General features: G+C 47.8%; 2 protein-coding genes across 2 annotated transcripts in view; one reads left to right on the plus strand and one right to left on the minus strand.

Annotated features, from left to right (window-relative positions):
* The window catches only part of DPYSL2 (dihydropyrimidinase like 2), a 149,959-nt gene extending 135,487 nt beyond the window's left edge, over window positions 1-14,472 (minus strand). Inside the window, exon 1 of the mRNA XM_051842554.2 lies at window positions 13,853-14,472. Within this exon, the coding sequence (XP_051698514.1) occupies window positions 13,853-14,206 (354 nt within the window). The 5' untranslated portion in view covers window positions 14,207-14,472. The remainder of the gene's footprint in view (window positions 1-13,852) is intronic.
* Window positions 14,473-14,495: 23 nt separating this feature from the next.
* On the plus strand, window positions 14,496-22,503 carry PNMA2 (PNMA family member 2). Its single transcript, XM_008249350.5, has 3 exons — window positions 14,496-14,634; window positions 17,622-17,714; window positions 18,352-22,503. Exon 3 carries the CDS (start codon window positions 18,701-18,703, stop codon window positions 19,754-19,756), a length of 1,056 nt encoding a protein of 351 aa, XP_008247572.2. The 5' UTR covers window positions 14,496-14,634; window positions 17,622-17,714; window positions 18,352-18,700; the 3' UTR covers window positions 19,757-22,503.
* Window positions 22,504-26,797: the final 4,294 nt, after the last annotated feature.

A 26,797-nucleotide genomic window follows, 5' to 3' on the forward strand; every position in this document is an offset into this window, starting at 1 on the left:
CAGAGAGCTGGCCTGGAAGAGGGGCAACCGGGACAGAATCTGTCACCCCGACTAGGACTAGAACCTGGTGTGCCGGCGCCGCAGGCAGAGGATTAGCCTATTGAGCTGTGGCGCCGGCCACTAATTGTTGAACTCTTAACATATAGTTAATCATATGCGTATAAAGTTAATTTAAAATAGATCTTAGTTAAAAATAAGAGTGGGAATAAGAGAGGGAGGAGGAAGGGTGATGAGAGTATGGGTGGGAGGGTGGGCATGGTGGAAAGAATCACCATGTTCCTAAAGTTTTAATTATGAAATGTATGAAGTTTATAACTGTAAAGTTGAATAGTTCTACATACATTCCTATGGACTTACTTCTAAAGGTACAATTTAAAAACTTGCCATGGGACCCCAAATCCCCTTAAACTGGGTGGTAAAAATACCATCTTAAGTGTTATAAGTGATCATATGGATATGATTAAGTTTTAAAGTGATCATATAAATAGGATCAAGTGTTACATTGATCATATAAATAGGATAAAGTGTTTGGTAATAATAATAGATAAAATTAAAAAGGAGAGAGTGTTCCAACATAGGAAGCAGTCCACACAGCTGACTTTTAGAATGACAATAGCTTTAAGCAGCACTCTGACCTCAGAATCAACCCTTAAAGCATTCTGGTCTGGCTGAAAAGCCCATGAGAGCATTTCAGGCATGGAAAGCCAAGACACTGTGGCAAAAAATATCCTACATGAAGAACCTCTGTGTATGAGACCCCATTGGAAAGAAGTGGTCATCAAAGAGGGATGTACTTTTCTCTGAAGGGAGGAGAGAACCTCCACTTTGCTTATGGCCTTGTCCAAATACTGAAGGAGTTTGTGGATACAAAAGGTTTCCATAGCCTAGACAGTTGATGTCAAGAGCCTCAGGTGATCACTGACATCATACATAAGAGCATTAATTGTTAAATTAACAATAGGAGTCACTGTGCACTAACTTTCCATGCAGGACCTCTGTCCTCAAAATGTTGTATTATGAGAATTAATAATAAAACTTGTTCTTAAAGATTTACTTCATTTTAGTGTTTTAAGTGGAGGATATCCCTTTTTTTAAGATTTATTTATTTATTTGAAAGTCAGAGTTACACAGAGAGAAGGAGAGGCAAAGAGAGAGAGGTCTTCCATCTGTTGGTTCACTCCCCAATCAGCTGTAACGGCAGAAGCTGCGCCGATCCAAAGCCAGAAGCCAGGAGCTTCTCCCAGGTCTCCCACACAGATGCAGGGGCATCTTGTACTGCTTTCCAAGCCATAGCAGAGAGCTGGATTGGAAGTGGAGCAGCCGGGACTCAAACAGGTGCCCACATGGGATGCCAACACTGCAGGCAGCGGCTTTACCTGCTAAGCCACAGCGCTAGCCCCAGAGGATATTCTTGTAAGTTAAGATTATGTCTTAGTGCTCGCAAAAGATGTATCATCTGTGCATTCTTCTTTAATTAAGTTTCTCCAAAAAATGCTTACAAAAAAAATTAAGTGAAATTAACTTAATGCAATGACTTTGAATAGCCCTTATCTCGACTGTTGAATAGGTTTTTTTTTCATACAATTTGTTGAATTGTTTACTTAGTATAGAGTTAATATTCTGTGTATAAAGTTAATTCTAAATAGGTCTTAGTAAAAAAAAGAAGACTGGTAGTAGGAAAGGGATGAGAAAGAGGGGTGGCAGTGTGGGTGGGAGGGTAGGTATGGTGGGAAGAATCACTATGTTCCTAAAGTTGTATTTATGAATGCATTAAGTTTGTATACCTTAAATAAAAGGTTTCTTTGGGAAAAAAATAAAAAGACATAATCTGCAGAGTGAAAAGGCAACCTACAGAATAGGAGAAAATATTTGCAAATCATATATCTGTAATGGGTTATTATCCAGCATATACAAAGAACTCTTACAATTCAATTTTTTAAAATTTCAAAAATAGGAGGTCAGTGCTGTGGTGTAACAGGTACAGCTGCCCATGTGGGCATCCCATATGGATGCCAGTTGTAGTCCTGGCTTCTCCACTTCCAATCCAGCTCCCTGCTAATATGCCTGGGAAGGCACTGGAAGATGTCCCAAGCCCTTGGGCCTCTGCACCCACTTGGGAGACCCAGAAGAAGCTCCTGGCTCCATCCATTGCAGCCATTTGGGGAGTGAAGCAGCAGATGGAAGATCTCTCTCTGTCTCTCTCTTTTCCCTGTAACTCTGCCTTTCAAATAAAAAAATAAATCATTAAAAAAAATAGGCAAGGAATTTGAACAGATAGTTAGTTCTCCAAGGAAGATATACAAATGTCCAAGAAGCTCATGCAAAGATGCTCAACATCATTAATCGCCAGGGAAATACAAATCAAAACCACAGTGAGAGACTGCATTACTCCATTAAGACAGCTACTATCAAAAAAAATTAGGTTAAGGGAAGCTGTAGAGAAATTTGAACCCTTGGGCATTGCTGGTGGAGACATAAAGTGGTACAGTCATAATGTATAACTGTATGTCAGTTCCTCAACAAATTACTACACAATTCAGAAATCTACTGATTGCTGGCATTCCACGTAAAAGCCCCAAGTTAAGCCCCAGCTGTTCCACTTCCAATCCAGCTCCCCGCTCATGTGCCTGGGAAGGCAGTGGAACATGACCCAAGTGCTTGGGTCCCTGCCACCCATGTAGGAGAGCAGGATGGAGTTCCTGGTTCCTAGCTTTTGCCTGGCCCAGCCCTGGCTGTTGCAGCCATTTGGAGAGTGAACCAGTGGATGGAAGATCTCTGTCTCCCTCTCTCTTTCTGATGTTCTCTGTCTTTCATATACATAAATAAATCTTTTTTAGAAAATGGCAAATACTGAATTGTTCCACTTATGAGGTATCCAAAACAGTCTACTTCAGAAAGAGAGTAAAATGGAGACTTTCGATGACTGGGAGGAGAGGGAAACGCAGAGCAGTTGTTTAATGAGTAGAGTTTCAGTCCTGCAAGATGAAAAGTTTTCCGATGATCAGCTGCAGCCCAGTGCAGACATAGTTAACACTGCTGAATTGCACAGTTCAAACCATCAGGATCATGAATTTATGTTATGCATATGTTACCATAATAAAAACTTTTTCATTGCCTTAAATTAGTTACTTAAATGTATTTACTATATGTTCAGCTTGCTGTCTTCCTCAGCACCATCCCTGCAACACCAAAGTCTCTGGCTTAGAATGTAAATTTTTGATTAAAATATATATATATATATATATGTAACACAAATGTATTATATATGCACACATAGGAGGAACTTTCTTCATATGAACAGGATCATAAGATAAAAGGGTCAGGCTTACTCAGTGAACAATACTCAAGAATACTGAGCATTTGCAAATGTTATTCTAAATGAGTTTCAAACTCTCCAAGGATTTAGTTGCATGAACAGGATTCTAGGAAATGCATTCCTGGAACTCCCTTGCTACATTTCAGTTGATCCAGCCATTTTAAGAACAGCCAGGGATAATATAACACCAAATGCACAATAAACAAAGGAAAAGATGACCTGGACTTCTTCAAAATTAAAAACTTTTGTGCATCAAAGGACACTACTGAGAAAGTGCAAAGACAACCCCCACAGAATGGTAGAAAATATTTTCAAACCATTTATCTGATTAGGGACTAATATTCAGAATATATATATAAAAAACTCATACAACTCAACAACAAGACAAATAAACTAGGTTTAAAAAAATGGGAAAAGATTTGAATAAACAAAGACATACAAATGGCCAAAAAGTGCATGAAAACATGCTGAACATCATTAGTTATCAGGGAATGCAAATGAAGACCTACTTAATTCACACATACTAAACGGTTATACTTGAAAACAGGAAAATAACAAGTTTTGGTATAGTTACCATAGAAAACAGCTTGGCAGTTCCACAAAAAAGGATCCAATAAAAGGGAAAAAATATATATTTAAAACCTTGTAAATAACAGTATTATTCAAAATACCTAAAAGGTATAAACATCCCAACTATCCATTAAACAGACTGAATAGAAAAACAAAATGTAATCTACATAAAAAAGGAATGAAGCACAAAGACATGCCACAATGTGATGAGCCCTAAAAACATTACACCAAGGCACCTGCACTGTGGCATAGTGGGTAAAGCAGCCACCTCCAGTGCCAGCATCCCATTTGAGCACCGGTTCTAGTCCCAGCTGCTCCTCTTCCAATCCAGCTCTCTGCTATGGCCTGGGAAAGCAGTAGAAGATGGCCCAAGTCCTTGGGCCCCTGCACCCGCATGGGAAACCCAGAAGAACCTCCTGGCTCCGGGCTTGGGATCAGCACAGCTCTGACCACTATGGTCAATTGGGGAGTGAACCAGTGGATGGAAGACCTCTCTCTCTCTCTCTCTCTCTCTCTCTCTCTGCACTTCTCCTTCACTCTGTGTAACTGACTTTCAAGTAAAATAAATAAATCTTTAAAAAAAAAAAAGACCTCTCTCTCTATGCCTCTCCTTCTCTCTGTGTGTAACTGATTTCAAATAAATAAATAAATCTTTTTAAAAAATTACACTGAGTGAAAGAAGGCCTACACAAAGGTCAACGATTGTCCAGAAAAGGCAAATCCACAGAGACAAAAGCACATCAGTGGTTGCCAGAGGCTGAGGCTGAAGTTGTTAATACGAGTATCTGCTTAATGGGCACAGAACTTATTTTGGGGTGATGAAAATGTTCTGGAATTCGATGACGATGATGGATGTACAACATTGTAAAAGGACTAAAATCCAGGGCTGGTGCTTTGGCTGCTGCCTGCAGTGCCAGCATCCCATATGGGTGCCAGTTCGAGTCCCAGCTGCTCCACTTTCAATCCAGTTCTCTGCTGTGGCCTGGGGAAACAGTAGAAGATGGCCTAAGCACTTGGACCCCTGCACCCATGTGGGAGACCCAGAAGAAACTCCTGGTTCCAGGCTTTAGATCAGCGCAGCTCCAGCCGTTGTGGCCATTTGGGGGGTGAACCAATGGGTGGAAGACCTCTCTCCTCTCTCCCTCTCTCCCTCTCTCCTCTCTCCCTCTCTCCTCTCTCCCTCTCTCCTCTCTCCTCTCTCCCTCTCTCTCTCTCTCTCTCTCTCCTCTCTCCCTCTCTCTCTCTCTCTCTGGAAGACCTCTCTCCCTCTCTCCCTCTCTCCCTCTCTCCTCTCTCTCTCTCTCTCTCTCTCTCTCTCTCTCTCTCCTCTCTCCCTCTCTCTCTCTCTCTCTCTGGAAGACCTCTCTACTCTCTCCCTCTCTCCTCTCTCCCTCTCTCTCTCTCTCTCTCTCTCTGCCTCTGCCTTTCTGTAACTCTGCCTTTCAGATAAATAAATAAATCTTTTTTAAAAAAGTACTAAAATCCACAGAAATGTACACTTACTATAGTTAACATTAAGATTTCATGTTATATGATTTTTGCCTCAATTTTAAATCAAAAAAATGAAAAGAGCAGCCAGGAATACCTTAGCTTTCTTTCGGAGCCTTCACGAACATGGACAGAAGGAGCCGTAGAGATTCCTGTCAATACCGATGCCAGCTCCAGGTCACACAGCGGTGCTTGCAGCCAGGCTTCCTGGCTCCTGACTCAAGAGCTCTTTCCACTAGACAGCGCCCTCACAAGCAGTCTGTGCAAGGTGTCTACAAGTGCTGGCAAACAAACCCCAATGTCCTTCAAGACCGGCAAGGCAGCCCGAGTGTGCGCAGCTTTGGCCCTTGCTACCCAGGTACCAACTAACGAAAGTCAAATGGCCCACAGCCCCACCAGCCAACAGTCTTATTGAGGACTCCCTCAGCATTTGCGTGTATTTCACAGCTGCTGTGGACCGCAAGTTTGTTAGCACCCAAAATTCATGCATCGAAACCCTGATCTACGATGGGGTGGTACTGGGAGGTGGGCCTTTGGGAGGATAAAAGAGCCACGGAGAGCCTTCTTCCTCTCTCTCCACCACAGCTTTACCACGGCCATCAACAAAGCAGGAAGAGGACCCTCACCAAACACTGCATCCGTCAGCATCTTAGTCTTGGACTCCAGCCTCCAGAGCTGTAGGAAATAAATGTCTGTTGTTTAAGCCACTCAATCTTTAGTGATTGTTAGAACTGCCTGAATTGACTAAGACAATGATTTACATCAAGTTGAAAAATCATATTGTCATCACATTGCTCTAATCTTAGAATGGAATGTCATTCAAACTGTCAGAGTTGGCCTGTGTCCCAGGAATATTTGATGACATGCCTTGTGTAGGAAAGAATGAAGGACGGAATATCAGCAGTTGAGGGCACATTCATAAAGACAAATCAACAGGCCATGTTACAGATGGCTTCCAAGGGTATATTACCAAAAAATTTTTTAAAAAGCAAGCACTCAGACCTTTTTTTGCAATAGTTAACTCTTAGGAGAGCAAATAAGAAAAAGATAATTAATACAGAAAGCAATTCATTATTTCACGTGACCAAGGGGCTGTTTACATAATCCTGGGTTCAAATCCTGCCTCTGGTTTTTCATCAGCAAGTTGCTTTGCAAGTTTTCTTTACCTTCAGATAGTTCTTGTTCAAAATAAGATCAACAGTAACACTATTTATCAGAGCCATCTTAGAATTAATGATTTACACTGAGCTTTAAGCACAGGACCTACATCACGGAAAGCATAAAATGAGATATAAAATATTTTGCCCATAAAACCATATTGTGGCCGGCGCCGCGGCTCACTAGGCTAATCCTCCGCCTTGCGGCGCCGGCACACCGGGTTCTGTCCCGGTTGCCCCTCTTCCAGGCCAGCTCTCTGCTGTGGCCCAGGAGTGCAGTGGAGGATGGCCCAAGTGCTTGGGCCCTGCACCCGCATGGGAGACCAGGAGGAAGCACCTGGCTCCTGGCTTCGGATCGGCGTAGCTCCGGCCGTAGCGGCCATTTGGGGGGTGGACCAACAGAAGGAAGACCTTTCTCTCTGTCTCTCTCACTGTCTGTAACTCTACCTGTCAAATAAATAAATAAATAAATCTTTAAAGACAAAAAAAAAAAAGGAATTCAGTCAGTACACACACAGCATTCAACTTCAGTTTCTTTATTTACAGGAAGAGGGGAATACCTATATCAGAGGGTATCAGGAAGATTTTTTTTTTCAGGGAAGATTTTAAAATAAAACATTCTATACATTCTGAAGTGTAGACCCTGGGGTGTAAAAACATCGAGTTACATAATGCCACATACATCACAAGGTTTTGCCAGTAGATAACTGCAGCAGGCATGAGTACAGGAGACCTCCACCCCAGTGTGGGGACAGCACCTGAATTCCATAGCAGGACACAGAATTCTGGGCATCGCTTTCGGCACTGCTAAACCACTACAGATCTCTTTCAAGCTCTGACATTCAACATAACATACATTCAAATGCATGACCAATTCTGAGTTTCCTTCCTTCTCAAGGAAACAGAAGTGACATTTGAACCAAAGGACCTGTGAAAATTCCCAGCCAGTCTTCACCAGGGCTGGGAAAGTTGCCCTCCCCGCCCTGATTTCCATGCCCAGACCCATGCACCTGTGAGCTACAGAACGTGTAAATGGTCAAGGCCAGCCGCTGTCACTGGAGGGTCAATAACAAGAATCCTCCTGGCCATCCTTGAGCTACAAGGGGAAAGATGGCAGAAGCTGGCTAGCTTGTGAAAGTTTTCTTTTACTCAGGCCTTAGGCTTCAAACACAACCCTTCTCACTTCCACAATTAATTAGAAGCACACCTACTAATTCAGAAACATGTTTTTAACTTATTAATGATTTGTTATAACAATATTATTCAGCCTCAAAAAAGGAAATTCTGACACATGCTACAATGTGGATAAACCTAGAGATTATCATGCCAAATGAAATAAGCAGGTCGCAAATAACAAAAGCTGCAGGGATTCGGGCACCATTTGGCACAGCGGTTAAGATGTCACCTGCATCTCAAAATGGAGCACCTGAGTTCAAGCCCCAGCTCATCTTCCAGGTCAGCTTCCTGCTAATGCACATCCTGGAGCCAGCAGGTGACGGCTGAGCAGTTAGAGACATGTCACATACGCAGGAGACCTGGATGCTGGCCCAGCCGTGGCTGTTGCAGGCAGCTGGGGAGTGAACCAATGGACAAATCTCTCTGTGTCTGTTTCTCTTTGTCTCTCTACCTTTCAAATTTAAATAAATACTGTATGATGTCACCTGTATGTGATAGTCAAATTAGTCAGATTCATAGAAACAAAGAATACAATGGGGGTTGCCAGGGAAGGGGAGGGGGAGGATGGGGATTTAGTGTTAATGGGTATAAACTTTCAGTTTTGCAAGATGGAAAACTTCTGGACTGGGGCCAGCATTATGGTGCCAACACCTGCTATGCCAGCATTCCATTCGAGCATGGTTCAAGGCCCACCTGCTCCATTTCTAATCCAGCTCTCTGCTCACATGCCTGAGAAGGCAGTGGAAGACGGCACAGGTACTTGGGCCCTTGCCACCCACATAGGAGACCCAGATATAGTTCCAGGCTCCTGGTTTCAGCTTTGCTCAGTTCCAGCCACTGTGGCTATTTAGAGAGTAAACCAGAAGATGAAAGATTCCCCCTCTCTCTCTGAACTCTGCCTTTCAAATAAATAAAATAAATCTTTAAAAGAAAAAAAAAATGGGGCCAGCATTGTGGAGTTCTGGGTAAAGCCATTGTCTGTGACACCAGCATCCCATAGGGACACCAGTTTGAATCCCAACTGCTCCGCTTCAGATCTAGCTGTTAATGACCTGGGAAACCAGCAGAAGATGGCTCAAGTGCTTGGGTCCCTGAACCCACATGGGAGATCCAGGTAAAGCTCTTGGCTCCTGGCTTCAGCCTGGATCATCCCTGGCCACTGCAGCTATCGGGACATTGAACCAGCAGATGGAAGATTGATCTCTCTCTCTCTCTCCCTCTCTCCCTCTCTCTCTCCCTCTCCCTCTCTCTTTCTCTCTCTGTAACTCTTTCAGATAAATAAATCTTGAAAAAAAATTATGCATGGCTGGCACTGTGGCATAGTCAACTAAATCTCTGCCTTTGCCACCACCATCCCGTACGTGTGCTGGTTCAAGTCCCGGCTGCTCCCCTTCCAATCTAGCTCCCTGCTAATGGCCTGGGAAAGCAGTAGAAGGCGGCCCAAGTGCTTAGGTCCCTCCACCCATGTGGGAGACCCAGAAGAAGCTCCCGGCTCCTGACTTCAGATCAGCCCAACTCTGGCCGTTGTGGCCATTTGGGGAGTGAAAAGGGGATAGTAGACCTTTCTTTCTGTCTCTCCATCTCTCTGTAATTCTGCCTATCAAATAAACAAAAATGTTTTAAAAAATCATACAAAATTCTGGAGATGGAGGGTGGTGAAGGTCACACAACAATGTGAATGTGCTCAACACAACTGAACTGTGCAATTAAAAATGGCTAAGATGGTAAATTTTATATCATGTGTATTATGTCAATTTAAATTTTTTCAAATACTTATTTTATTTATTGTAAAGGTAGAGTGACAGACACAGAGTGAGAGAGAAAGAGAGAAAGAGGTCTTCCATCCATTGGTTCACTCCCAAGATGGCTACAACAGCTGGAGGTGGGCCAGGCCGAAGCCAGGAGCCCAGGACTTCATCCGAGTCTCCCATGCGGGTGGCAGAGGCCCAAGCACTTGGGCCATCTTCTGCTGCTCTCCCAGGTGCATTAGCAGGGAGCCAGATCAGAAGCAGAGCAGTGTTCCGATATGGAATGCCAGCATTGCAAGGAGCAGCTTAACCCACTGTGCCACAATGCCAATCCCAAATTTTTGTCAAATTTAACTAACTACATGATTGATTCAATAATCAAGAAAATCAAGAACAAGCAATAAGTATGGACTAGCATCATTTCTTTGCCCTCTCTAAGTCTCCCCCCAACCCCAATTTCCTCTCTTTGAACTCAGGTGGCTCTCAGGTTTTTTGGAATCCTGAACAGACAAATGTTCATATTTGTATCTCCTCTTTTAAACCAGTGTGGCCTCCACAGTATTAAATTATTTCTAGGCTCTGAGCCAAATCTCCACCACACATCCCACTAAGGACATATTCATTCTGTTTCACGGGCTAGTCTGTTATCAAACAAGCATCTCTGGGGACATGTGATATCAGTCATTCACTCAAAGGATAGACGACTTTAATCACTGAGATTTCTTTGCAGTAACTGAGAGTAACACAGGAAAGAATTCTGAATGGGAGAAGGGGGCAAAGGGAAAGACAGAGATCTTAGAATCTGTTGCCCCTAAGATGAAGAAGGGACATCACTTTGAGAATGGGTGGTAATGGCACTGAACAGTGAGGGGCAGCAGAGCTCTGGCATCCCGGGCCTAGAGAGAATCTGCATGGGAGAGGGGAGAGGGGATGGGGACGCAGAACAGAAGGGAATATCAGCAAGCATTTCATGAACCAAGTTCAATAGCACTCTGTAGTTCACTGATGTAACCTGCCCTGGAGAACAGAATCACTTCCCTGTCACTCTAGCCTGTGTGGGCTGCTTGCTGCTGGGAAGAGGGCCTGGAGACCCCTTCAGAAGGCATGTCCAGGATCCAGTAACCTAGCTGAGCAGCTGATTATGGCTAAATCATGTCTGGGGTGGAAGGAAGGGAGAAGGTTGGAGCAATCATGGGCATGGCGAGAGAGGAAGAAACCAACAGAATGGACCTTCTGCTCGCCATTGTCCCTCACAAGCAGTAGTAAGCAATGCAGCCTCACTGCAGCCCGATGTGGACTTACAGGCAATGCGAGAAACTTTTCTCTTTCACTTCTGCTCTCTCCTTCATGGAAACCTGACACCCCAGGTCAAGCCACACCATTGCTTTCTGGTGCTGGCCTGCTCAGAATATTGCATTCAAATGCCCAATTCAAGCCATAAATCTCCCACATCTCCCATAAACCATATGGCATTTGAGCTAAGCATTGTAAGAGGAACAGCAGGACTCCTAGTACATCAGGTTAGCAAGGTCACTGCTGACCATGCATCAAGAACACATATCAATACAGTTCAGGGAGGAGGAAAGGCATGAGTCATGGCCTCGGATCCACCTACTCTAGTCCCCCTCAACTCTGTGCCAGGGTTTGCAGGAGGAGTGCCTGTAGATACTGTTGTCATGCTTTAGTTTTAGGTTAGCTAAAAACTAACTAACGATTACTCAATTCAGTTAAAATGGTGGGCCCAAGTGTGCATTTAGAAACTACTATTGTTGGAATCGGTGTCATGGTATAGCAGGTTAAGACGCAGGCCTGCAGTTCCAGCATCCCATATAGGCACCAGTTTGAGTCTAGGCTGCTCCACTTCCAATCCAGCTCCCTGATAATGTGCCTAGGAAAGCAGCAAAAGATGGCCCAAGTGTTTGGGCCCCTGCCACACACTTGAGAAACCCAGATGAAGCTCTTGGCTTCGGCCTGGCCCAGAACTGTTCGTTGTAGCCATTTGGAGAGTGAACCAGCGGATGGAAGATCTCTCTCTGTATGTCTCTCTTTCTCTCTCACTGTGTAACTTTACCTTTCAAATAAAAATAAATAAATCTTTAAAAAAATTACTATTGTTATACATGTATACATACGTGCCTTTTCCCTCTTAGAAGGACATAAAATATTCAAACACTGTAAGCACTGTGACAAATTGCTTAGTCATGCATGACAAAATTCCACAGGAATGGCCTTTATGTGATGAGGCAAGGTTGAACATGAAAATCAAGGAAGCTACACAAAGGCCAGGCTAGATTTCCCTCTATCACTAACAACAAGGCAACAGGGGCAAATGTGCCTTTGCAGAGGCTAAAATAGCCTGGTTTTGGATTGGATGTTCTACTCTTCAAATGCCTCTCTCCTCCCACATGCACAGCCATAACTTTACAACTTATAATTCCTATGAAATCTGGGGTATGTTTGAAGAAGTAGCTTTAATGATCAAACATCTGAGTTTCAAAAGGGCAGGAAGAGAGATGAGTTATTTAACCCAGTGAGACTATGCCTTTCAAATTTGAGCTTCAATTCACTGCTAGGATAATGATGGTGGCCACTCTCCACCCTGAGCCCTGGTCTGCCATTTCAGCATGGTCTCCTCTTGATTCTCAGGGTGTGTTTCTGCTTCCTCTGGGGCATCAGTGTTACCAGCACAACTTGCCATTTATGAGCTACTCACACAAACACGATGCTTCACCATCTCGGCTCTCACTCAAGGTTCACTCAGGAAAGTCCTTCATACTCCCTCTGCTTTCTGTGTAAATCACATTATTGGAAACTTTTATTTCAGTTGTCTGATTGCTTGGAACCAAGCAAGTATTTTATTTTTTAATTTAGGTTCTTCTGGTTGACTCAAAGAGATATATGGATATGAGACATTCCCCAATACAAGGATGGGGCCAGGAAGTGGATATAAATTAAGTCATTAGTTGCCTTGGCTTTTGAAAATAATACCAATTTTATTTTTCCTACAACTATGAAAGTCAAAAGCTTCAAAGCTCTATGCCATATCAGGAAAAAGGTAACATCATGGCTTAACCACTATCACCAACTCTTAATTGTCCTCCAGCACTTTCGCTGTACGTATGCAAACCTGATGGGAAAGAAATGCCATGGAATCCCTCAGGGAATAGCAGAGACCACTCCCAACTATGCTGGAAGCCCCTGTAGAAGAAACCTCTTGAACTTTGTATAAGTAACCTTCCCCCACATGACAGGGCAAGACACACAATAGATATTCAAGAAATAACTATTCACTGATTGATCTTTCTTCATCTTCACCCATGAGTTTGGAAGAGAAACAGCAAAGAAGCGTGAAGATATTTCGCACTGGAAATTATCAGTTGAGAAATGAGGCTGTGAAAAACTGCACAAGGGCAAAGGTCATCCTGATGGAGAAAAAACTGTGTGTGAGACAACTACTGGACTTCCAAGGCTCGAGATTCGTATTTGCCAGTGGACGGCAAACATTTCCTAAAATCAAGGTCGACCAAACTGGCCTTCTTTGTTTCCACATGAACACAGTAGAAAGGGTCTGATCTGACAATCTATCTCAGCTATGAGGGGTGGGGTTCTCCTCCCCTCCCCCGTATTCTATTTTTTTTTTAACCCTTTGAATGCAATCCACTGAAGGCCTGCCCCAAAGTGCCTCCCAAACAGCGGTGGGAGCGCTCTGGGAAGCCCTTGCGGAAACACTTGGCGGAACTTTGTTCTCCTCACGGACTATTTAGCAGCGGTTTGGTTTCCACCGGGGGATTCCACGGCCTCCTCACTCTTCTCTCCAGGCAAACAGGAACCAAGCGTGGTGATGCTGCCAGGCGGGCCAGGGAGGCGCTGGCCATGGTCCTGACCTCCGAGCTCGGGACCTGGGCGGAGAGGGCGCCGGAGCAGGTGCGGCGCCGAGCGGCGGTCCGAGCCCTCGCCCCTCCCGACCCCCCGGGAGCCCGCGGGCCTCCACGCCAACCTCCACCGCACGCTCCGAGCTGCATCAAAAAAAGGGTGGGGCTCCCAGCCACAACTGCAACCCGAAGCCGCCGGCCCGGGAGGACTTAAGAAGAATGGAACCGCGGCCCACCCCTCTCCCAGGGCGACCCCCTCTCCTCCCAGACCCCGATCGGCCAGTCCCTGACGCCCATCCACTTCCCAACCCCCGAGCCCGGGGAAGCGCGAGCAGCCTTTGTGGGCGCACGGCCGCCCACCGCCGCGCCCTGCGCGCAGAAGGGGCGGGCAGGGTGGGGTGCGCGTGCGGAGGCGGAGAGGCCGCGGTCGCGGCAGGGCACGAAGGCAGGCGCCCAGGCTGCAGGGGCGAGGGGCGAGCTGGCGCCCGAGCGCCCGCACCCACTTACCTCCCCGCACACACCCACCTGGTCGTAGATGTTCTGTAGGGCTTCCTTGCCCGAGGCCCGCCGTATCTCCACCTTCCTGCCGGATTCAACAGATGGCTCCCCGCCGGCGCGCCGGCCCTGCCGCGAGTACGGCGTCTGAGGGTCCGGGCCCAAGTGGGCGACGTCCCGCTGCTGGGCCACCACCTGCCCCGAGCCCCGGCCCACCGACAGCGAATCGAAGTCGATGGTCTTGTTCTCCGAGGACCCTTCCACCGGGCAGAACATGCCACAGAATTTCTGCCGCGGCTTGGGGCTGCCCGAGCCCAGATTTTTAAAAAAGGCAGGGACCTCTTCGTCCTCTGCCGCCTTCCCGGACTGCTTCCTCTCGGCCATGGCGCGGGGCTGGGGAGGGTCCCGTCCGTGCGTGCGTGCGCTGGTCCTTCAGGCTCCCTCTCCGCGTGCACAGACCGCGCTGCCGCTCTCTGCCCACCGCAAGGTGCACAGAAAGGAAGGCGGGCTGGCGAGCGGGCGACCCACCCTCCCGGCCCCGCCCCCTGACCCCGCTCTCTCCCCTCCCTGCCCACGCCCCCCGCGCAAGCTAGCGGCAAAGTTGAGTCTGGGAGGGCCGCCGCTGCGGCAGCCGGAGCCGAGACGCGGCCGGTTCCCGGCAACGTGGGGCGGGGCGGGGCGCGCGCGGGACCCGGGCGGGGGGGGGGGGGAGGGCGGCGCCTCGCGGAGCCCCGCGCTCCGGAAGTGAAGCGGCCAGACCCCCGGCTAATGGATGCGGAGCGCAGGGCGCGCTCGCCGCTCTCGGCGCCACCGTAAGTAGCAGGCCGAGCACGCGCGGAGAGGACCCATGGGCGCAGCCCCGGCGCCCCGCTCCCCCGCCACATTGCGGAGTGGGTCGGGGGCGAGGCCGCAGAACTCTCCCCCCCGCCCCGCTCCGTTTTACCCGGGTGGGAGCTGGTGGAGGGGGAAGGGGCGACCAGCTTATTTAGGCACCGGGATTGTCACAGGGAAGGCGTGGCGGAGAGGGTGGCAGTAGGAGTGGGAAAGGTGTGGCGCAGGCGGCGCCGACCGCACCGGGGGACCCCCCAGGCTCGCCGACGCTAGTACTGCCGTGCACCGACGCCGAGGGGGGCGGCAGGAAGCAGAGACCCGCGAGAAGGTTCTCGCAGGTTGCACGTGGTGGAGGGTGCGGAGGCGCAACAAGGCCGGGAGTAAAGCGCAGGGGCGTTGCAAAGTGGAAGACGGGGTAGCGTAGCGAGACGCAGGTGGACGGTTTGTGTGAGCGTAGGCAAGACTGCAGCCTGCACGTGCCAGCCCAGCGGAATCTGCAGAGAGAGGTTGCAGAGTCGCTGTATTGCCTGAGGGCCGCCATGCCGCCTCTGCGCCAAGATTTGGTATCTTCCATCTCCCCCGCCAAAAAAAAAAAAAAAAAAAGGTGGGGGAGAAGCGGGGTGAGGGCCACTCCCTAAGCCTTCAGCCTGCTCCCGCATCCGGGCACTGTGTCTGTGCCCCCTCCCCTCGCCCCTGTTGGCGCAGTGCGCCAGAGCGGCGGGCGGAGGAGGTGCCTCGATCTGTGCGGCGCCCCGCGGAGACCAGGTGCGGACCGCGGCGCCGGCGGCGCGGCTCTCCGGGGCGCATGGCGATTCGTGTGGATGAGGCTGGCCCTGCCATGCTCGTCTCCACGGCCTTCCCCCGTTTCAGCCCCTCCTTTAGCAGTGTGCTGAGGGAGGTCGGCGCTGAGAGAGGCAGCAGACCACGGGCCCGGTGACCGAAGACTCAGCCCGCACCCCCAGAAGGATGAAATTAAACCACGCTTCCCCACAGGGCGAGGCCCGGTCGGTCGGCTGAATAAAGTTTGGAGGAGAACCAGTCAGTCTGTGGGGACGGCGTCTCCGCCAAGTGGGAGGGGCCGAGGAGCCAGGCAGGCATTTTGAATCCCCGCACCAGATGTGCTTTGCATTTGAATAAAGCGCTTCTCTCTGAGTTACATCATTTCCTACTCACCGCAGTCCTGGGAGAGGACGGGTTTTATCACCAGGGCTTTCCAGGTTAGGAAACTGAAATTCAGGGAGATTGGAGGCATGCTGCCCAAATCTAGTGAAATGACCCAGTAATAACAGTGTGGGGGGGGGGTCTTCCGGCTCCAACTGCGGGTGTGGTTCCCTGAAATGTGAAAAAACTCAAGAGTCGGACATTTTTTCCACATCCAGGGGTTTCCATCTGGGGCCCTATTCCACGTTAAATGCATTGCCCTCGCCATCTTTCTAATTGAGGGGCAAGGAGGGATGGCACTTGAGAGAGTGGTCCCAAGGTGACAGCTACGTGGGTCTTAGAGGTGTTGCTTTCTGAGCGTTCAAAGCCTTTCCTCCAAGGGGCAGGAAGGCCAGCCCCATGGTGTAGAAGGGAGAAGTTCATCATGGAAGAGCCAGGAGTCTCCAGCCCCCGGAGCTGCTCAGCGCAGACTTCCCTGGCACCTTCCAGATGGACGCGGTATGTCTGCCGCTGGTATAGCTGCAGGTGACTTCTGTGGCATCTGGACGGCTGATGGAAGTTTTCAGGCCAAAGAGGAAATGATCTTAGCTCCCTGACACACCCTCCCCAGTGCTGATGATCGCAGTCCACAAGCAACAGTGGTGGTCTCCCCAAGAGTGTATCATCATGACCATCCTGGTTTGTGTCAGTCACTCAGTGGTGTTCACCCAAGGTCCAGATCACAGTGCCTTTCTCTGAACAAATCTTCACCACTAAGCCGCACGTGACTGAGGGCATTAGGAACTCTTGCCTCCCCAAGTTCAACGCTGGGAAGAAAGTGTTGTGTTAATAACTTACTCTTATCAGCCCTAAAGGTGTTCATATCTGGCTAAAAAGCCTATGAGAGTATCTCAGGCATGGAAAGCCAAGACACTGTGGCAAAAAATGACCTAAGTAAAAGATCTCTGTGAGTGAGATCCCAGCGGAAAGAATGGGCCGTCAAAGAAGGAGGTACCTTTCCCTGAAGGGAGGAGAGAACTTCCACTTTGATTATGGCCTTGTCTAAATAAGATCAGAGTTGGCGAACTTAAGAGGCTTCCATAGCCTTGGCAGCTCCTGATGACAAGAGCCTTGGGTGACTACTGACGTCATAAATAAGAGTGTCAATTGTTAACAACAGGAGTCACTGTGCACTTACTCCCCATGTAGGACCTCTATCTTTAATGTGTTGTACTATGCGAATTAACAGTAAAACTAGTCTTCAAACAGTACTTTACACTTTGTGTGTCTGTGTGGGTGCAAACTGTTGAAATCTTTACTTAGGATAGAGTTGATCTTCGGTATATAAAGATAATTAAAAATTAAAAATGAATCTTCATGAAGAATGGGGTGGGAGAGGGAGAAGGAAATGGGATGGTTTGCGGGTGGGAAGCTGGGTGTGGTGGGAAGAATCACTATCATATAAAAGTTGTACTTTTGAAATTTATATTTATTAAATAAAAGTTTTCTATTAAAAAGAACTTATTCATAGCACAAAAAAAAACACCTACTTGTGCATTTGCAGAGCCTCACCAGGCATACTAAAAGGGAATTAATTGATAATTCCAAAGTAACTCATTCATCCCTGAGCTTTGTCTAGTTCTTATACCTATATTTTAAATGTACACGTGATTCTTGGTTGGATTTTTTTTTTATCAAGGGAAGCAACAATATTACTGAGTAGATGTAATTGAATTATGAAGGGTTGTCCTTTTTTGAGTAATTGCACTTTAGAATCATCAGCACTGGATATTAGCGAGGCCTAAAAACATGTTATTTATGTGTAAAGGTCTGCTTGACGTGGCTGAAGCACCACTGCAAAGAGGCGACTGACAGCTTCCTGTGCTTGACTCTCAAAGAACATTCTGGAACACGTAAGCAGGTATCTAGCCACATCTAATTTTGTCTTTCATAGGAAAAATGAAAAGTCCGTTCCTGCCCACAGCTGGGATTCAGACATATTTTTTTAAAGATTTATTTATTTGAGAGGTAGAGTTACAGACAGTGAGAGGCTGAGAGAGAGAGAGAGAGGTCTTCCTTCTGTTGGTTCACTCCCCAAGTGGCCACAATGGCCGGAGCTGCACTGATCTGAAGCCAGGAGCCAAGTGCTTCGTCCCTATCTCCCATGTGGGTACAGGGGCCCAAACATTTGAACCATCTTCTACTGCCTTCCCAGGCCATATCAGAGAGCTGGATCAGAAGTGGAGCAGCCGGGACTCGAACCGGTACCCATATGGGATGCCAGCACTGCAGGCAGCGGCTTTACCCACTGCACCACAGTGCTGGCCCCAGGGATTCAGACATTATAATCAACATATCTGATGAGTGGATGGGGGGAAGCCAGATTGCAGTGGAATCCCCAGGAGGAGAAAAGTCAGAGTAGAGCAAAGAAGAGGTCTGACAGTGGGATGGACACTGTGACAGTGTGAGGGAGGACGCCCTGCTGCTCCCCAAACTAGAGTACAGATGCTTCCTAGCAAGAAGAGGGCTGTGTGGTAAAACAACCTTGTCTCACCCAGAGTCTGAGCCGCCCTGCAGTGAGGCTTCTCCAAGAGTGCTGGGTGCCAGAGAGGAAGACGCTGTCCCACCAGCAGAAATCGCTGTGCCGGTGAGAAACAGCTGCAGAGCCACAGGTGGTGCCTGGGACACCATTCGCCCACCGTGGGAGGTGCTGAGCTCATGCCAGTTGGGAAAGCAAGGGCCATTCATTAGTCCAGAAGCCTTTGAGACCACTAGTGGAGTGCCCTAGCCTGAGACTGGGTCACGTGTAATAGCTCGTCCGGGACACTATCAACCCAAAGATGGTGGGTATCCACATCACCAACTAGCGGGTACCCACTGAGGGAGGGTGAGTGACTCTTCGAAGCCATGGCACTGGCACTGTTCGAGGACTGGTGCAGGATAATGAGTGTGGAGGAGCAGAAATCCCTGATGGTTACAGGCATACCCCTGGACTGCACTGAGCCTGAGATCCTGGAGGTCCTGCAGGAGACTTTAAAGTGTCTGGGCGGGTTCAGACTGCTTGGCAAGATCTTCCGCAAGCAGGAGAATGCCAGTGCTGTCTTGTTAGAGCTTATGGAAGACGCGGAGGCCTCAGCGATCCCCAGCGAGGTTCAGGGAAGAGGGGGTGCTTGGAAAGTGATCTTTAAGACCCCTAACCAGGACACGGAATTTCTTGAAAGACTGAACCTCTTTCTGGAAAAAGAGGGGCAGACGATCTCCAGTATGTTCCGAGCCCTGGAGCACAAGGGATTGTCTCCGTCCACTGGGCCCTGCACATCGCCTGAGTTATTGGCCCATTTTCTGGGACAGGCAATGGCCCATGCTCCTCAGCCCCTGCTACCCATGAGATACCGGAAGCTGAGAGTGTTCTCCGGGAGCACTGTGCCAGCCCCGGAGGAGGAGCCCTTTGAGGTCTGGTTGGAACAGGCCACTGAGATAGTCAAGGAGTGGCCGATAGCAGAGGCCGAGAAGAAGAGGTGGCTGACGGAGAGTCTGCGTGGCCCGGCGCTAGACCTCATGCGCATAGTGCAGGCAGACAACCCATCCATCAGTGTGCATGAGTGTCTGGAGGCGTTTAAGCAAGTATTTGGGAGCCTAGAAAGCCGCAGGAGCTCCCAGGTAAGATACCTGAATACCTATCAGCAGGAAGGAGAGACGGTCTCAGCATACGTGTTACGCTTAGAAACCCTGCTCCAGAGAGCCGTGGAGAAACGAGCCATCTCGAAGAGCATCACAGACCAGGTCCGCTTGGAGCAGATCTTAGCCGGGGCCAGACTCAACCAGGCACTCTGGTGTCGGCTCAGGGAGCTGAAGGAGGAGTGCCCACCGCCCAGCTTCCTGGAGCTGATGAAGGTCATACGGGAAGAGGAGGAGGAAGACGCCTCCTATGACAGTGAGAGTATGGAGGAGCAGGATGACTGAAAAACCACCTGGGAGCAGGACCCAGCCTGGGGATCCAGCGACATGCACTTTAGGCTGTGACCTTCACAGTTTGTCTGCCTTCTATGTATGGATTGAAATCCAGGCTTTTCAGACGATTATTGAGTTTTCTAAGAAAAAAATATCAGAGTTCCTTAGACCTGTGTAGGTTAATGATAAGCAAAATATTATATTGCAAATGTTAGATAGTAAACCTAAAGGAATCAGAAATGCCAGTACTTCCTGTTTCCTTTAAATATCCCCAAATAGACCAAAGTTTACCCATATCATAGAAGAAAGAATTGACATTAGAGAGAAAAAAAAAGAGATAGCTTTTGGAATTGTTTGAAAACAAAGCTGATTGGCTTGTCACGTGGTCTCATGTCTCAGATCAGATTCTCTGAGTACAAAACCAGAGCTACTACCTATGGCTAAGTAGTTATAAATCTACAAAATGGGCCATGCCCTCGGAGTTTCCAGTTTAACGAAGAATTGGCCTAAAAGCTTAAATAACCATATGGGGATTCTTTTAAAAGTTTTGGGGAAATCTCTGTTATCAAACTATGCAAGGATTTCAAAAATGTTTTTGTACCAAAATATACTTACCTTTTTAATAATAATTTTTTTTTTACTTGAGAGTTGCTGAGATAGAGCAGCCATCCTCAGGTTCACTCCCCAGGTGCCCACAGTGGCCGGGGCTGGACCTGCCAGGGATTGGAATCACAGTCCAGGTCTCCCACATGTGTGGTGGGAACCCTGTCACTTGAACCATCACTTCTGCCTCCCCAGGTCTACTTCAGCAGGAACTGGAGCTGGGAATTGAGCCCGGGTTCTCCAGTGTGGGACATGGGCATCTTGTTGTTGTTGTTGTTGTTAAGAAAACACTTTTTAAAATTTTATTTTCATTTTATTTGAAAAATAAAGAGACAAAGACAGAGATCATCTATCTACTGGTTGACTCTCCATATGCCCTTAATAGGGCTGAGCCAGGAGCCCAATCCAGGTCTCCACGTGGGCAGCAGGGGCCCAAGTACTTGAGTCACCACCTGCTGCCTTCCAGGCTCCCATTAGCAGGAAGCTGTATTGGAAGCAGAGGAGCCAGGACTCAAACTAGGCACTCTGATATGGGATGCCGGTGTTGCAAGCAGTAACAACCACTAGGCCAAACACCTGTTCCCATGTTCCCAGGGACTTTTCTAAGACCCCTCACATGTAAATAAGTTCACAGCCCCAGTAGAAGTTTCCTGGTCAAATGAATAGGGCCATCACCACCTTTAGGTTTCCTTTGGGTATCTGGGAAGTGCTCCTCCCACCTCTCTGCCGGATGTCAGATAGATGGTTCCAGAATGAGATGCTGTGTCGGGTCTTGAAGACGCAGATCGCTTGGCCTAATCCCCCCTTTCAAGAGGTCCACTGCTTTCAAGGTGCCCTCCAGCTCACGGTGGACATTAGGGGACAGCGTGCATGAGAGAAGGGGTGTCCAGGAATGTTTGGGTTTAGTGAGCAGACCAGTCTGCTTAGGGTAGAATGGTCTCAGTGGTGACAGACGAGGGGACCTGCCGTGTGGAAGACATCTCATGCATACCTCGTTTTGTGTGTCCAGCAGCCCTATTGTGGTATAATTTCGCTCTTCATAAGGAGGAAGTGCTCTCCTCAACACCCAAATGCAAGTGACAGTCTAGACAGAAGCCCAGAAACTAGTGACATGCTAGCCCACTCTCCACCATCATGCTGGCTTTCAAATTGTGCGGTGTAGTTAGACATATTTTTCAGCAGTTCTGTCTTCCAAATGTACTTTAAACTCTTTAAGTAACTAGTAATAACAGACTCAAATGTTATTTGATAACCAAAATTTAACACATCGACGTTCACCAACAGGTCTGCTTGTATTTGCTTGTTGGCTCATTTTGTGTAGGCTTTGAAACAAAGCTGCCTTTAGGGTAGCTGTGCACGCATACTCTTCCTCTAGCTTTTCATAGCTTTCAAAAGCTGTAGCACCTCATTTTAAACCAGGCCCACACAGATCATGTCAGGTATGCTAGGACAGCATAAGTGAGCACCATTTAGTTACGTGATTGGCAGAGCTCCCAGCCAGTGTTGTGTAGCCTTACAGTAGGTCTGTGCCTCGTGTATAAATTGCTTAGCTTCTCACAGTTTCTCAATGAAAGATGGGAAGGTTAGGGAGTGGGTTGTGAGGATCAAATGACATCATACCTTTTCAGCACTTGGCATGATGCCTATTGTGGATAGCCCGCAATAGGTTGAGGCTCTTGGGATTTCCATGAAGCTTACTCTCTGCCCAGTGCATGCTTTCATTCTGATAGTTCTGCAGCAACAAATAAGTCATCTTCCGGCCAAGTTGTGCTACCGTTGAATTATAAACATTCCCATTCTTACTGTAAATTTGAGTGTTGTCTCAGATGAGTACTCCAGCAATGGTACATGATTGTTGGTACTTTGACTTTGAAACAATAATTTGTTCTTTCTGATTGTGGGTCAGTTAACTGAAGAATATCCTGAGATTGTTAAGAAAAGCATTTTTAAATGCTACCATTTGTCATCATTTATCTTTCTAAAGTGTATTTCTTGATACTGTTTGACCACAGTGATATAATTGTCATCCCTTGCACTTGGAATTCCTGTGTTTTTGTGTTCATGAAAATAGCTTTATTGTCATTTATTGATGATCTGCAAATTAAAATGTTTTCAATGTGAAGCCATAAAATAAATATATACTAATAAAACCCTAAGTTGTGTTAGGATTCTTTTATTGTGGTCTAAATAAAGAATATATTATTTGAAGAAAGAGGCTAATCACTTAAGAGAGAGACAGAGAGAAAAGCTAAAGCCAAAAGGTCTTGAACTCCTGTAGATGAGAAAACCTGAGAGCAGCCTGGTGGACAGAATACTTGGCTGTCTCCAGGGAGGTGAGAGCACAGTCCACCATCATTGATTTCCCTTTTAGACAGAAATAACAGACCGGTTCTCTCCAAGACCACCAACTCATTTGCTTCGGAAAGTAGCTAACCAGATAAATCCACCAGCCTCCATTCTGCTAAGGGAGAGATGACCTAAAGGAGGAATGCTGCATGTCTGGGGCTGAAGTCAGCTTTGACCGTATAGAGATGGGGGTGGGGGGGGATTCCCTTACCTTTGGGAATTTCTATAGCACAGTGAGGGCATATTCCTCATCAGGCCACACACACTGCAGACCAGTTTATTAGGATGAGTATCCTGAGGGATGCCCAACTCCATCCCCATCACTTGTGCAAAATCCTCCATGCATGGAGTCTCCCTTACCACTTCCTGGGTTTCCATCGTAGATGCTCAGTCTGATCTCTCCATTATGCACTCACCACTGCTGAAGATTACCTTCCACCTGGTGTAAACACCATCACCTGACACCTGCAACCAGCCATTCCTGCCCTGCCTCGAATCCTATAATCTTCTGCTGTCTGTCCTAATGTGGAACCCTGATGGGCAGGTCTCTGCCTTACCCTCATTTCCATGCTATGCTGTGCTGCCAACGCATCCTACCATGTCCTAGACATATGAGCCCCCACCTGTGGTCTTGATGCAGTATCCCACCTAGGTATTCCTGAAATGAACTCTGCTCTTCCTAGCATTCTGTCACCCTGGCTACTCGGGGTCCCCCAGCTCAGGAGACCGATGGCAGCGTTTTTTCTGCTCCACCTTCACGTGCCCACTTGCATATATGTTACTCCTTCCTGGCATATGCTCACCCTCTGTACCCCGCCACACACTGTGGAGAGGTACTGACAAGCCTGGACAATGACATGACAAAGAACAGGGACAAAGCAAGCCCTTGTGGAGAGGGGTCCGTTTTGCACTGAAACCGCCTGGGCGTTATCCAGAGCAACAGAGCAGGAAGGGAAATGTAATGAATATAAGCTGGGTGCAAGGAGTCCTGGAAGACTGGGAAAACGAAAAGGGTCCTAGGGGCTGGTGCTGTGGAGCAGCAGGTGAAGCTGCCGCCTCCAGTGCCAGCATTCCATGTGGGCGCCGATTCGAATCCTGGCTGCTCCACTTCTGATCCAGCTCTCAGCTGTGGCCTGGGAAAGCAGTGGAAGATGGCCCAAGTGCTTGGGCGCCTGCACCCGCATGGGAGACCCAGGACAAGCTCCTGGCTCCTGGTTTCCAATCAATAGCCCAGCTCTGGCCATTGCGGCTCTTTGGGGAGTAAACCAGCGGGTGGAAGCCTCTCTCTCTGCCTCTGCCTCTCTGTAACTCTGCCTTTCAAATAAGTAAAGAAATCTAAAAAAAGAAATGAGGGTTTATAAGCTAGCGTTCTGAAAGAGCAGAATCTGAAGGAAAACACAGAAGAATAGTGAGAGGGTCTGAGGCATGTACTGTCAGACCGGCTTTACCTTCACCGCCAACAAAATCCCTGGAAGTCTAAGGGCCCAGGGTCAGGCAGATGTCTCTCCCCTCCCTTCTTGGTCAGGTGATCCAGGAGTTCCTTTGGTTTTCCCGAGGAAGATTTGCCCTTGTTGAGTAGCGCTCCAAGTGGAAGATGATGCCCTTGGGTCCAGCTCCTCAGAAGCCAGCCTTCCCAGCTGACCAAGCCCTGGAGCTGTCCTGGTCCACACCTACAGGGCACCACTATCCCGCTGTGCCCAAGTGCTCCTTGACAGCTCAGGTGGACCTATCCTTGTATTAGAGTAACTACAGAAGGCTATGCAAAATCAATTTTATTGCAAGAAAAGGGGTGTAGGCTTTCAGTCTGGCTTTCAGCATACCTGCTGGAGCCACGCATTAATTGTCTGCACTGCCTTAAGCAGGCTTTTTTCTGATCTGTGACCCTCCCCTTTGAAGGTAAGAGTTACCAAAGGAATGGGCTTACTGGACTGTGCCATGGTGCTGAGAGCACTCAGAGCCACTGCAAATAAACCTCGTACCATTCCACCCAGACCTGCCCCTGCTCAGTGTGGCCTAAGGGCTGTCCCAATGCAGGCCTGTTCTGACTTCAGCAGCTTTCCCAACAAACTCAGTTACTAAAATGAGATCTTTCCTGAACCAACACACAGTTGTCACAGAAGTCAACTTTATGCTGTAAGTGACCAAACACAAGACCACGGAAGCCAGCTTGTAGAGTGAGGGAGGCTGAGTTGTACTGATGAGCCGTCACATTTCACCACCTGGTCACCTCCCGCTCAGAGGTGTCAGCCTCTGACACTGAGACTGGGGACCTTGCTCACTAATCCACGAAGTGATTGGCAGACAGTTTAAACATTCCGTTTATGAAGTTCCTATATGAGCCTAAGGCAGTCGTAAATGCATGTGCTAGGTGTGCTGCCATCTTGGGGAAAAGCATCTGCCAACCCAGAATGGCCAGAGACATTTCCAAGTACAAGATGACTTATGGGTCTAAAGTTAGGGTAGCAATTCATAGCATTACCGAGCCATATCACTGGTCTGAGTTTGTGTCCCACAAGTAGCAACGAAGGATAAGAAACAAGGCTTTGTTAAAGTAGGAAGGGGGCTGCTTGACAGAGACAAGAAATCCCTAAGTCGTGTTTCCCCATGGTTCCATCAGCAGAATTCCTTGACTAAGCCTGTTCTCGGGTTCTTTGATGTTCAGTGACATGATCTGAAATGTATTCACGGAATATTACATTAATGCAATTTAGGAATCCATCAAGGTTACAGTAGGAGTGGGCATTTGGCCTAGCGCTTAAGTCACTGACTCAGATGCCTGTGTCCCACATCACAGTACCTGGGTTCAGTTTCCAGCTACAGCTCCTGTCTCTAGCTTCTTGCTATTGCCCACCCTGGGAGGCAGTGATGATGGCTCAAATAATTGGCTCCCTGCTACCCACATAGGAAACCTAGGCTGAGTTCCCATCTCCCAGCTTCAGCCTGGCCCACTCTGTTGTAGCCATTACAGGTACTTGGGGAATAAACCAGTGGATGGGACACCCTGCCCCCAAGCACCAATCCACATGCGTTTGTTTTTATTATTCATGTTTGAAGCTACTTGTACCACTTCGTGTGTGAGTATATTGTGTGTATGCCTTCTCTTTACCGATCTTTCTTTGCTTTACTCTTCCCTCTTCACATTCCTTCTTCTCTTCTACAATGAGAATGTCTAATTTCTTTATTCTCTTCCCTCCTGTGCTAGTTTTGAAGCCACAGTATACAGTTCTGTTATTTTCCAATGGTTATTTTATAAGGACATGAAGCTAAGTTTTCGCTAGGAATCTAACATTAATCAACCTTTCACCCCCCTCTGGCAAAAATGCTACAACTGTAGATAATAATCCAGCATTATACAGCGTCTCTTCCTCTACTTTCTTTCCCACCTTCTGTCTTTTGGAGAAAACAACTTCAGAAAAGCAACCATTGGGGATGACGCTGTGGCACAGCAGGTTAAAGCCCTGGCCTGCAGCACTGGCATTTCATGTTGGCACCGGTTCAGGTCCTGGCTACTCCACTTCCAATCGGCTCTCTGCTGTGGCCTAGGAAAGCAGTGTAGGATGGCCCAGCACCCATGGGAGAGACCCGGAGGACACTCCTGGCTCCTGGCTTCGGATCAGCTCAGCCTGGCCATCGCAGTCATTTGGGGAGTGAACCAGCAGATGGAAGACCTCTCTCTCTTTCTGGCTCTAACTCTCTCTCTCTGTAGCTCTGCCTTTCAAATAAGTAAAATAAATTTTTTTAAAAAATAAATAAAAAGCAACCATCTCACTGATAAAAACGACAGAATCTGTTTTTTTCTGAACTGACCTAGAAATGGTGGCATGGTTGCCTCAGGGTTTACAAAACCAAGGCCTTTACCTTGTTAAATAGATAGCTTAAGTGTAAATTTTTTTTTTTGACAGGCAGAGTTAGACAGTGAGAGAGAGAGACAGAGAAAGGCCTTCCTTTTTCCGTTGGTTCACCCCCAAAGTGGCCGCTACGGCTGGCGCATCGCAGCCAGCGCGCTGCGCTGATCCGAAGCCAGGAGCCAGGTGCTTCCTCCTGGTCTCCCATGTGGGTGCAGAGCCCAAGGACCTGGGCCATCCTCCACTGCACTCCCGGGCC

Source organism: Oryctolagus cuniculus, chromosome 2, assembly GCF_051225735.1.
Source record: "Oryctolagus cuniculus isolate XC-2025 breed Fujian yellow rabbit chromosome 2, ASM5122573v1, whole genome shotgun sequence".
NCBI lineage: Eukaryota > Metazoa > Chordata > Mammalia > Lagomorpha > Leporidae > Oryctolagus > Oryctolagus cuniculus.

Coding starts and splice junctions, on each gene's coding strand:
- PNMA2 (XM_008249350.5), top strand. CDS start 18,701: ATGGCACTGGCACTGTTCGAGGACTGGTGCAGGATAATGAGTGTGGAG.